The sequence below is a fragment of the Schistocerca piceifrons genome, chromosome 9 (assembly GCF_021461385.2).
Source record: "Schistocerca piceifrons isolate TAMUIC-IGC-003096 chromosome 9, iqSchPice1.1, whole genome shotgun sequence".
NCBI classification, from domain to species: domain Eukaryota; kingdom Metazoa; phylum Arthropoda; class Insecta; order Orthoptera; family Acrididae; genus Schistocerca; species Schistocerca piceifrons.
In genome coordinates this window covers 114242201-114255850 of record NC_060146.1, presented here as the reverse complement: position 1 = coordinate 114255850, position 13650 = coordinate 114242201, and the positions used below count along the sequence as shown (strand labels likewise).

General features: G+C 40.5%; 1 protein-coding gene across 1 annotated transcript in view; it reads right to left on the bottom strand.

The window, feature by feature from the left end:
• The window catches only part of LOC124716914, a 381964-nt gene that overhangs the window by 39437 nt on the left and 328877 nt on the right, over window positions 1-13650 (bottom strand). The window contains exon 25 of the mRNA XM_047243483.1: window positions 4921-5185. Coding sequence (XP_047099439.1) covers window positions 4921-5185 — 265 coding nt within the window. The remainder of the gene's footprint in view (window positions 1-4920; window positions 5186-13650) is intronic.

Here is a 13650-nt window from a genome sequence, read left to right as displayed (position 1 = left end):
TGGCCTGTGGCAGAATGGTTACATGACAATAACTTCCCTGTAATGGACTGGCTTGCACAGAGTTCTGACCTGAATCCTATAGAACACCTTGGGTATGTTTTGGAATGCCAACTTTCCTCAGTTCAGCACTCCGTGAAGAATGAGCTGCCATTCCTGAACAAATCTTCCAGCACCCGACTGAACATATGCATGTGAGAATGGAAGCTGTCATCAAGGCTAAGGGTGGGCTAACACCATATTGAATTCCAGCATTACTGATGGAGGGAACCACGAACTTGTAAGTCATTTCTGTAAAGTGTCCAAATACTTTTGATCACATAGTGTACATTTCCAAATGGTTAGAAATGATAACAACTGCATAATTATGAGATAGAATTGCTGACCTATACTTAAATGGAGAATGTGGAACATCAGAAGTGGGAATAGGCACACCTAAATGTACATGACACCATCCTAGGTTTTGGAGCCATTAGTTACTTCCTCAGAGAGAGAAGAGAGGCAGACTGTGAAAGGTTAAAAAGGAATGCCAAATCACTCAGACCACAGACCAGAGAGAGCCATAAAACTGTGTGCTGCACTGAGACTCGAACTTGGGATCTTTGGGTTTTGAAATGCAAAGGTCTCGAGTTCGAGTCTTGGTCCGGCACACAGTTTAATCTGCCAGGAAGTTTCACATCAGTGCACACTCCACTGCAGAGTGAAAATCTCATTCTGGAAACATCCCTGAGGCTGTGGCTAAGCCATGTCTCCACAATATCCTTTCTTTCAGGAGTGGTAGTTCTGCAAGGTTCGCAGGAGAGCTTCTGTAAAATTTGGAAGGTAAGAGATGAGATACTGGCAGAAGTAAAGCTGTGAGGATGGGGCGTGAGTTGTGCTTGGGTAGCTCAGAAGGTAGAGCACTTGCCCGTGAAAGGCAAAGGTCCCGAGTTCAAGTCTCGGACAGAAGTTTCATGTCAGTGCACACTCCATTGCAGAGTGAAAATCTCATTCTGCATTATAGGTTACTTTATACATCCCCAAGATATATGAAGTAACATCATGTATGTGAAGTCTATACAAGGACCAGAACTAGCTACAAATCATAAGCTATTGGTGATGAAAACTAGGTTCAGGAAACAAGCTAAACATAAAACCAAAAAACTCAAGTCGATTAAACTGAAGGAATTTCAGAAGGAAGAGAAAATAACCTTAATATGCAGACTTGGTGATGACCAGGCTTCAAAGTAGAATTGACGAGGATGACGATATGAATGTCATTTGGATTAGATGGAAATCAATATTTCTACAGTCAGCAGAAGACATATGTGGGAATGTAGCAGCAGATACAAGGAAGAATAGAACAAATTGGTGGAATGAGGAAGCGAAGTGGGTGGCAGACAAATTGCAGATTTGTGGTTCATGCAGCTCATGACGTCATTTGTAATCCATTTGGTTTGTGTAAAGGAGACATGTCAAAAATTTATAATACAGTTACAATGAATTAGACACTAATAAATAATAGCACTAAAATAAATAATAACACTGTAATGATATTTCTTAGAGTATGAAACACATAGTATGCAGCTCAAATTTCCAGTTCATCCTGCTTGAATTCATCCACTGAAAATTAACATTTTAGTGTAAGTACTTCATATAGCTTTCTTTTAAGGGGACCTAAATTCATCTGCATTAAATTGTTCACTTTTAATTTATTACAAGTTTTCATTCCCATGTATTGAGGTCCCTGGGCATGTAGTTTCTTCTATATCTTGGTCGTTGTGAACAATCTTAATCTGTTCACATTTTGACTGTTTGGTTTTGAATTGTATCAAGTGGGTCTTAGATATGTTTAGATTCAACCCATTTACATGAAACCAAGTTTCTAAGGTACTGAGGGTACTGATCACAGATTTGGGAATTTTTTTCCGAATCCTGATTTTCAACTACAACAGAAGCATCATCTGCAAACGGAACTGATGAGGAGCTGATATTTAATGGCATCTGTGAACGGAACTGATATTTAACGGTAAGTTATCAACATAGAAGAGAAATAGGACTGGGCCTAATATTGAACCTTGTGGAATACCCTGAGATACTTTTTTCAAGTCAGAAAAAAAAAACCTTGCGTCATTTAAAGAGATGCTAACTCTTTGTTTTCTGTTTGGTAACTAAGATTCAAGCCTTTGTAGGGCACTGGTGCTAATGCTGTACTTTCGAAGTTTGTAAGTAAGCAACGCGTGGTTTACAGAATCCAATGTCTTTGTTAGGTCGCAGAAAATTCCTGCCACTTTATTTCTCTTGTTTAATGATGTACTTATTTTCTCAATGAAACTGTTCACTTTATCTGTAGAGATTTTCCCTACTAAAACCAGTTGATTGTTTAGATTAATAGAATATTTTGCAATCCAGTTTTAGATTTGGACAACAACAAGTTTTTCAGATATTTTAGATATGACTGGGACAACTAGGATAGGATGATAATTTCCCATGATCTCTCTTGGTCCCTTCTTGAATAGTGGTTTGACTAAAACACATTTCCGTACCTCTGGGAAACAGCCCTCTTCAAAACATTGCTTTATTATTTGAGCTATTTGGGTTTGCAATTTTATTGTGTACCACTTTAACAACTTGGATGGATATTCCATCCCAACCTGCAGATGTCTTGTTCTTTAATGTTAGTATAGCATTTTCTACATCTTCCACAGAAAATTTAAAAAAATTGTAAAGCTTTCAGAGTTTTCATTTGGGCCAAAGGGATTTACTTGATTGTGATAATCTGTTACATCTACATCTATGAAGAATTTGACCACATAGGCTTTGTCTTATTTTTATGGTTTCAAACTAGCCCATTATTTCCCAGCTGTTTTGTTGCATTGACAACTCTTTTACATATGGTTTCATAGAGAATAACATATCCAATGAAATCAATATCTTTATTACACTTTAATTCTCTGTGCAGTTGCCATTTCCTTACACTGAAAATTTTTATGCCCTGGGTAATCCACTTTAATTTATTTGTAATTTTATTGCTGCAGAGGTGGAAATGTTTCATCAACATGCAAGTATTGCAGAGATGCTTCATGAAGTAAAGTGTGAATCCCTGAAAGGAAAATGACATTCTTTTCGAGGAACATTATTGAGAGAATTTAGAGTGTCAGCATTTGAAGCTAACGGAAGAATGATTCAACTGCCACCAACATTCATTTTTTGTGGGACACACAGAGATGAGATGTGCGAAGTTAGGGCTTGTACAGAGACTTACAGTCATGTTTCCCTCACTCTATTTGCGAGTGGAACAGGAAAGGAAATGACTTGTAGTAGTACAAAGTACCCTCTGCCATGCACCATATGGTGGCTTGTGGAGTGTGAATGCAGATGTAGATGCAGACACAATAATAGGACACTACTTTTCTCCATTTTGTGCAGAGCACAGTTTTACATTCCTGAAAATTTAAAACCATTTGCAAAGCTTTGCATCACTTCGAACTCTTGTCTAGAACTGACTGGATATTTGTGCAGCTTTTTTCAGAGTGTACTTCACTTCATATAACGGCAACATCCCCAAAACATCTTAGGTTATTGGTACCATTAATATTGCCTGCCATGTCATTAATACAACATGAACAACAAGGCCCCCAGCGCACTTGTCTGGTCCGCAGCTCGTGTTCTTGCAGTCGCGTTCTTGGTTCCCGAGTGCGGGGTCCCGGGTTTGATTCCCGGTGGGATCAGGTATTTTCACCTGCCTCATCATGTCATCATCATTCGTGGAAGTGGAGAGATTGGAGTGAGCAAAGGTTGGGAATTTGTATGGGTGCCGATAAGCGTGCAGTTTAGCACCCCACAGACCAAACATCACCATCATCACATCATCGTACTTGTCTGGGGCATACCTTAAGTTACTTGTACTTCTGTCAATGACTCTCTATCTGAGATAGCATGTTCTGTTCTAATTACCAAGAAAAACTCAAACCATTCACATATTTTTTATGATACCAAATGTAGCTGTACTTTTGTCAATAACTGTTGGTCTGGTACCAAGTCAAATGCTTTTTGGAAATTAAAAATACTGCATCTACCTCATGGACTTGATATGGGACTTTTTAGGATGTCATGTGAGAAAAATGGAAGTTTGGTTTCAAACAACTGATGTTTTCAGAATATGTTGTGGTTGGCATGGGGGAAGTCACTCTGTTCAAGATAACTCATTATGTTTGAGTTCAGAACATGTTCCAGAATTCTACAACCAATGACCATCAGTGACAAAGGATGGCAGTTTTGTGGATCACTTCTACTACCCTTCTTGTAGACGTGTGACCTGTGCTTTCTTCTAATCATTGGGCACCATTTTTTTTCTCAACTGATTTATAGTATATTATTGTTAAAATGGGAGCTAACCAGCTGCACATTCTGTACAGCATCTGACAGGAATACACTGGACTCTGGAGCATTGTTTGCTACTTTGCACTTGGTTTACTTATGAAATATAGATGTGTATATAAACACAAAACTAGGAAATTGTAACGTTTTAATTACATATATTCTACACTTTCTGCAATCTAGTGCCAGAACAAGCTAAAGAAGGACTACACAAAAACAATTGTTTAATATATTTTATTGGATGTGATAGTCTCCTGACACAATGAATTTTTATTTTCTGTTGTGAACATCTTTTACATTGAAATGATAGATAATGTTTCAAACAAAACATGTCTGCTTCATGAAATAAGTTGTTGAAATGACCAACATAGATAAAATAAATAATTAAAAATAAAGAAAGAGCTGAAGTGTTTATCTTTCAGAATTAGAGCCCTATTTCCAAACATTTTACAGGACTAAAGTACAAAAACCTACACCAGGAGGAGAGAATGGAGATTGGTGTGTGTTCCAAGTACAAGGTAATTGATTATACCACACAACAGACAGAGAGAAAAATATACATACTTGTGAATGTAGAAGCATGTATTTTGCATCTGTACAGGATATGCTGAATAATGGTAACACTGGCACAAGCAAACAAAGTCCATCAGCGACTCCTTTCCGCAATTCTTCATTGCTGGTAGGATTGGTGACAATTTGTGACACGACATTTGCTACCATGAGTAGCTCCTGAAGTCTTTGACTCCCTGGTCCACTGTGTTTTGCAGAAGCAGCCAGTACACAACTCAGGAGGTGTATTGCAGCTGCCTGCATTCCACTGCTTGTACACCTACAAGAATTTTAATATAAGAACAACCTCTACACGAGACACAATATGAGGGTCATTCAATAAATAATGCAACATTTATTTATTTATTTTCTGAAAGTAGTTTGGTTTCATTCAGGATTCCAATACATCATATTATTCCCCATTATTTGGCTACTAAACCCTATTTCTCAACATAATCTCCATTCAATGCAACAGCCCTATGCCACCATATTGGGAGGGTCTATATTCTACATGGTACCACTCTGCTGCTACATGTCAGAGCCAGTGTGTTACTCCATCAATAAGCTTCCCATCATCCAGGAGTGCATCCTTCACTGGGTCAGACAGGTGGAAGTCGGAAAGTGTGAGATGCAGGCTGTAGGGTGGGTGAGCAAGAACAGTCCAATGAAGTTTTGTGAGCTCCTCTTAGGAGGCCTTGTGTTGTGATGGAGAAGGTGAAGTTTGTTTGCATTTTTGTCGTGACAAACATGTGGAAGTAATTTCTTCAATTTCCTGAGGGTACATAATACACTCGAGAGATGATTGTTGCATCATGAAGGAGGACATATCACAGAAGCCCTTCAGACTTCCAGAAGACCATCGCCTTGACTTTACTGGCTTTGAATTATTTCTTTGGAGGAGAGGTGGTGTAGCAGCACTCCATGAATTCCATTTTGTTTCTGATTCAAAGTGATGAATCTCTCTTTCATCAGTGGTGATGAAGTTTGACAAAAAATGGTCATGATCAACCACATGACATGTTAGCAATTCCACATAGCTGGTCCTTCATTGTTCTTTATGGGGTTTTGTTAAGTGGCAAAGAGCCCAGTGGGCACACACCTTTCAGAAGCCTAACTGGTGGACAAGCACGTCAGTACTACCAACAGAGATATCCAGCTGAGAAGCAAGGTAATTGATTGTCATTTGTTGATCACCACAAATGAGAGTGTCCCCACATTCCAACATTGCAGGAATCACAGCTATGTGTGGTTGGGCGGCACGTGAGAGATTGGACAGGTCTGTGTGGCCTTGTGGCAAAAATGACAGACATCTTGCCCAATGACTGACCATGCTTTTGTTCACTGTCAGGTCTCTGTAGACATTCTGAAAGTGCTTATGAATATCTGTGCTGCTCTAATTTCTGCCAGAAGAAACTTAATGACAACTCTCTGTTTGGAATGCATCTCTGTTACAGATGCCATTTTGAAGGCTACATATAGTGCTACCACCTATTGGAACTTCATGAAATTATAGGGGCTGAAGTGGGAATATTCCGCGATGCTACACAACAAATTCCACATTTTTTAATCTGAAATTGGATGAGAAAAAGATGTATTGCATTACTTATTGTGAGCCCTTCATAATTCACTCATTCATTCATTGTGTTACATAGATTCTTTCAAGAAGAAGAACCTTCAGCAATGTGGAAACTAGTCAAGGTATATGTTAACAAATGACAAGCGAAGGACAGGAATTTAATCCGTAAACTGTATTAAGAGCAAACTATTACTGTGATGTTTCATGCTATTCATTTTTAAGACAGCTAAATTTAGTTAAGTAAATTAAAACTACTGCCTCCTCAGTTATACTAGATAGCTGCTGTTAACCTGCTATTGGTGACTTAATATTACTTGATTGATTGATTTCTTTATTAATCCATTTAACAATTTACATTGTGTGGATTTCGTCAGCAAAATCATATACAATACAATATACCTACAATTATACATATAAAATTAGTATTTACACACATTTTTGATGTATCTTAAATTAGTTTTATATCCTTATGTAATTTGTAATTTTCTTATAGTACTGTACAATTCTGGATTTCATATTATAATTATTTCCTCATGTATTACAATGCAGGCTACCTTAATTACACTACATGTTTTAATTCAGATAGTCCGTTACTGCGTAATAACTTTTATTTGATAAAAAATTTTTTAGCTTTGTTTTGAACTGTCCGATTGTGTCAATATCTTTTATTTTTTGGGGTAATTTATTATATAGTTTAACGGCATTGTACAACAAGCTCTGCTGAGTTTTAACTTTATTTTTCCTCTCTAGATGCACATTGTATTGGTTTCTAGTTTCATAGCTGTGTACTAAAGAATTTTTTACACTGCTACTTTTCTAAGACAGTCCTATTTACAGTACATTACCACTTGCCATGTAGATACCAGAACTGATCAATCCATGAATTTAGATATTGATATAATTTGTAGAAATAGTGACTAATGAGGAATGTTTTTAATTTTCTTTTGAAGTGGTACAGATGCCCAATTATTACTTTATGTGAGATGGGTACTTGTTGAATTTCTTTTGATGGTTCTGAACCCTAAACAATGAGGCAAGCTGTACATGAAAATTGTATTGTGAGTGTGGGTCCCAGCCCTGCTGAAAATGATTTTTATCATTAACAACAAAAGCCATTAAGGAGTAAATGCATTGGGAAGTGCGTGTAAGAATTCCAATATCCTTACAAATTCTTCTGCAATATCCTCACTGCTCACTTCTACTAAACAAGTACTTTGTGTACTTTACGTGCACTGTCCCAAATGACAAGCCACGCACCGTCAGGTGGCTTGCGGAGTATGGATGTAGATGTAGATAATTGCATAAAACAAGTAGCGGAAATAGGCAAAATAAGCCACTACTCTTTTCATTAAGATGCTTTTAAGGACATAAGATGCCGAAATGAGATTCTTGATAAGTTTATCTGGTTGTGGATTTCCTTTTAACTCACCCAATCGGACTCTGCAGAAATTTTACACATTTCACTTAATGCATGACTATTGATGTCTGTTTCTGGTGCTGAAATATTATTATTGCCTCATAACCCTACAGCATGAGTGTGCATAATCAAACAGTGCATGATGCAAGTGCCTCCACGGCTGGCCTAACAATGTTGTCTCAAAACTGGACAGACGGCACAGCAAGTGTCGTGCTGTCTGCACAACAGCCCAGTACAAGCTCAGTGCACGGGGCCCTTGGTCTCATATGTTTTCCTGCTTCTTATATGCTCTCCTACAAGACTGTGCATTGGTGTATTCTATAGTTATCAGACTTTGTACTAATCTGTACTTCATTCACTATGACTATGAATCTTTTCATGTGGAAGCAGAACAAAACTTGGTTGGTATTATTTCTGATATTGTGTCTGTACAACGTTGCAAGATACTTGGCAACAAGTGTGGTACTCTACGTGTTTTCTTCCTAGGTTCAATATACAGCCAATATGTCAGTGGAAGAAATTCTTCAGCCTCTTGTTGAACAACAGTGTTAACTATAGAGTTACAACAGATTGCTTATTATGTAACTGCATAATATACGTCTTCATAAGATTAGGGCTTAACTGTTAGCTGCAAACCACAAGTAGACCTGATTAGATAACTTAAGCACTGAGAGTGTTAAGACTTCTCTGACAGAAAGTTTTAAGTGGCACCAAAAACAACCTAGTAATGACAGCTATTGAGTAAGTTAGCAATAAAAGTAATAGCTTATGAACAGTCACTGATACATTTCACTCACCACAAGTAATAATTCAAAGTAATACAAAGTACCACTGTCATGTTTTCTATACAGTATGCATCACAAATTATAAAATCTGAACTTGTGCATATTGACAAGAAGTTTTTTTTTCTACATAGCACATTTGTTATTTCTTTAATGATTTTATTTTGTGATCCACACCCACAATGTGAGAGTATCATTAGGATGTAGAGCTAGTCAGAAAAATGATTTTTACTTAATTTTATCCATTTCTGTCACTTTTCTTCCATGACTGTATTACTTTTGTAAAATAAAGAACAACTGCCTTTAGTCACAATTGTGATTTTATTTCAATGTAAAATCCATTTCAAGCCCTGGGGGCTCATCTTCAGGTGCTTAGACAGTTTACATCGATTATTTTTTGACATTTAGGTTAATTCTGGTCTCTTTACAGTGATGGATACCTGGTTCTTGAAGCACAGTATGAGTAAAAATGTTTATGTTGCAACTCACTATATAGCGGAGATGCCGAGTCGCAGATAGGCACAACAAAAAGACTCTCACAATTAAAGCTTTCGGCCATCAAGGCCTTCATCAACAATAAACACACATACACATACACAAACACTCATGAAAATGCAACTCACATACACGACTGCAAGCTCAGGCAATTGACACCACGCTGTGGGCAGCAGCACCAGTGCATGATGGGAGTGGCGACTGGGTGGGGCTAAGGAGGAGGCTGTGCTGGGGAGGGGGAGGGATAGTATGATGGGGTTGGTGAACAGTTAAGTGCTGCAGGCTAGGCGGATGGCACGGGAGAGATGGGGACCGGTGGGGGTGGGGGTGGGGGGTGGAGGCAGTACTGCAAAAGTAGAGAAATAAAAAGACTAGGGGTGGTGGTAGAGTGACAGCTGTGTAGTGCTGGAATGGGAACAGGGAAGGGACTGGACGGCAGAGGACAGTGACTAACAAAGGTTGAGGCCAGGAGGGTTACGGGAACATAGGATGTATTGCAGGGAAAGTTCCCACCTGTGCAATTCAGAAAAGCTGGTGTTGGTGGGAAGGATCCATTTGGCACAGATTGTGAAGCAGTCATTGAAATGATATCAAGTTTGGCAGCATGTTCAGCAACAGTGTAGTCCACTAGTTTCTTGGCCACAGTTTGTCAGTGGCCATTCATGCGGATAGACAGCTTGATGGTTGTCATGTTTACATAGAATGCAGCACAGTGGTTGCAGCTTAGCTTGTAGATCACAGGACTGGTTTCACATGTACCCTGCCTTTGATGGGATAGGTGATGTTAGTGAACTGACTGGAGTAGGTGGTGGTAGGAGTTTGTATGGGACAGGTCTTGCATCTAGGTCTGTTACAGGGGTATGAGTCATGAGATAAGGGATTGGGAGCAGGGGTTGTGTATGGATGGATGATTATATTGTGTAGGTTCATGGATGGCAGAATACCACTAGAGGAGGGCTGTTTTCCTTTGTTACTATTTTCTTTTGCATCACTATACTCAATGTCCATCCTTCTTTCTCCTCTTTCCTTTGTTTCTCTTGTCACCTTACCAACCACACTGCATGCTCTACTTATGAGCCACAGTGTATCAAACATCTCGGAGGCGCACGACGGACGGCTACAAGACCACGCTGATTGGTGGTGTAGCATATTACATCCCACATTACTCCTGCCAATCCTATATTTCAATTTTATCACTCTCCCTACATCATTTCCCACATTTTTGTGTGTTAACTCCTGCACCTTTCCGGTGCCACACAATCTTGTGTCTCATCTTATGAACCCTTCCGCACCAAATGGTTCAAATGGCTCTGAGCATTATGGGACTTAACATCTGAGGTCATCAGTCCCCTAGAACTTAGACCTACTTAAACCTAACTAACCTAAGGACATCACACACATCCATGCCCAAGGCAGGATTCGAACCTGTGACTGTAGCGGCCGTGCGGTTCCAGACTGAAGCGCCTAAAACCGCTTGGCCACAGCGGCTGGCCCTTCCCCACCCCCTACACTTTCTCAATTCTATCCCAGTTCACACCCACTAATTCTATCTCATCCAGTCACATCTGCCATCCCCCTTCTTCTCATCCACCCACATACCTGATACCCACAGTAATAAACATATATTTTATTAGTTATCCTTTACTTTGATCCTTTTGACTACTTGCCAAATTTTTTGAGTTTTCGCCTTTTGCTATCGTCAACTCCATGAGATTTCATTTTGCTTCTACCTTTTGCATCCATTTAATCTTTTTCATGAATTTTCACATTTATTTGGGTGTATTTTTGCAAAACTTTTCGAATGTAATTCTACATTATTTACGTAATTTTTCGCATTTTTTCGAGCACCATGGATCCTTGCTCCTTCCACCTGCATCAATACAGAAAAGATTCCTCATCCCTAGTCAGATCCCAATCCCATATACTGTTCCTGCACTGTTGCTTGGCTCATGGAAACCCCCTGATAGCCTTACGATCAAATTACCCATCTCTCACTGCCACCCCTCCTTCCACAATGACCTCCACCTGTTAAGATTCCGTCAATCCTTTGCCCTCACCTACATAGTCCTACAAAACCATATCAACCAAGCCTGAACCTCCTTGAAGTACCTTATCTCCATTCACAAAATTCTCTTGCTATGCAATCCCAAATTCCTGGAACTGATAACACACATTGAAACTCTTGCCCTGCAGGAACTTCGACAACATGCACACTGCCACTTCTAAAAGCACTGCATCCTGCTCACTTCCTGCTCCTGTCTTGGAATACCACTGTCCACCACCTCTACAAAAACCACCAAACCTCCGCCATGTCCTCTCACAGCTGACAAACCCTATCTTGCAGAAGTACTACATTTACCCCACCCCAAAAACTCCCTCCCACCACGACACAGAATCCAGAACCTAAACTGACCTGCAACACAGTCATAAACCTATTCTCCAGAAGCCTCATCTTTTGTCTCACTCCCAAATTCAATCACGCAGGACTTGTTGAAGACCTTCTCCCAGTCCCTACAGTGGAAACACTTTTTTCGCCAACAACCCTACCAATCAGACTCAACTAAAGATGAATATTGAACCTTGCCTAACTCAGTTCACTCTTCCATCCAACCGTGATCCACCTGAACTGCCCCTAAACCACCCCTGTAAACTTTCCAGGATTTCTTAACCTCAAACCTTGCCTCACCATCATTCCCCAAATCCCTCAACATGCAAACTAACCTTACATCCTCAGAAAGAACCGCAGTCCACCATCTACGATCTGATCCCGGCCTTATAATCCTACCTGTGGACAAAGGCTCCACCACTGTTGTTTTGAACTGCAAGGATTACCCTGCAGAAGGACTCCACCAGCTGTCAGATACTTCCACCTACAAACCTTGCCACAGTGACCCTATCCCAGTAATCCAGCGGGATCTCCAGTCACTACTCAAATCCTTAGGCCTATTCCAGAACCCCTCCCCAGAGTCCATCTCTCTGCTCACCCCTACCACTCCTTATGCTCCTACCTTCTACATGCCTCCTAAATTCCATAAACCTAACCACCCAGGACACACCATTGTGGCTGATTACTGTGACCCCACTGAGAGAATCTCTGCTCTCATAGACCAACACCTTCAACCTATTACTTGGAACCTACCCTTCTACATAAAGATACCAATTATTTCCTCCAATGACTCTCCACAGTTCCTGTCCCTTTACCACTCGGTGCCCTGCTCGTCACGCCTCAAAGATGGCTACATCTATACCACTGTCCATATCAAACCTACTAACCACTAGCAATACCTACACTTTGACAGCTTCCACCCATTCCACACCAATAAGTCCCTTGTGTACAGCCTAGCCACAAGTGGTCATCGCATCTGCAGAGATGAGCGGTCCCTCTCAAAATATACCAAGGGTCTCACTGAAGCCTTCACAGATCGTAATTATCCTCCCTGTACACTAACATTCCTAATGCCCATGGCCTTACTACTATAGAACACTACCGTTCCCAACATCTGACAGGTTCCAAACCAACAACCTCCTTCCTAGCTGCCATGACCAATTATATCCTTACCGACAATTACTTCTCCTTTGAAGGCATTACCTACAAACAAATCCTGCTATGGGCATCTGCATGGCACCATCCTATGCCAACCTATTCATGGCCCATCTAGAGGAATCCTTCCTAAAAACCCAGAATTCTAAGCCCCTCACCTGGTTCAGATTCAATGGGGACATCTTTTTTATCTGGATTGAAGGTGAGGACACTCTATCCACATTCCTCCAGAACCACAACAACTTCTCCCCCATTTGCTTCACCAGGTCCTACTCCACCCAACAAGCCACCTTCCCAGATGTTGACCTCCACCTCAGAGATGGCTACACCTATACCACTGTCCATATCAAACCTACTAACCACCAGCAATACCTCCACTTCAACAGCTTCCACCCATTCCATACCAAGAAGTCCCTTCTGTGCAGCCTAGCCACAAGTGGTCATCGCATCTGCAGAGATGAGTGGCCCCTCTCAAAATATACCAAGGGTCTCACTGAAGCCTTCACAGATCATAATTATCCTCCCAACCTTGTACAAAAACAAATCTCCCGTGCCTTATCTTTCCAGTCTTCCACCACCCTCCAAAGTCCCACCGTCTGGTCACAGAGGAGCATTCCCCAACTCAGTACCACCCAGGACTGGAGCAACTGAATTACATTCTTTGCCAGGGTTTCGATTACCTCTCGTCATACCCTGAAATGAGAAATGTCCTGCCCACTATCCTTCTCACCCTTCCCACAGTGGTATTCCACCATCCACCAAACCTACACAATATACTTGTCCATCCTTACACAACCCCTGCTACCAATCCCTTACCTCATGGCTCATACACCTGTAATATACCTAGATTGAAGACTTGTCCCATACCTCCTCCCACCACCACCTGCTCCAGTTTGGTCACTAACATCACCTATCCCATCAGAGACAGGGCTAC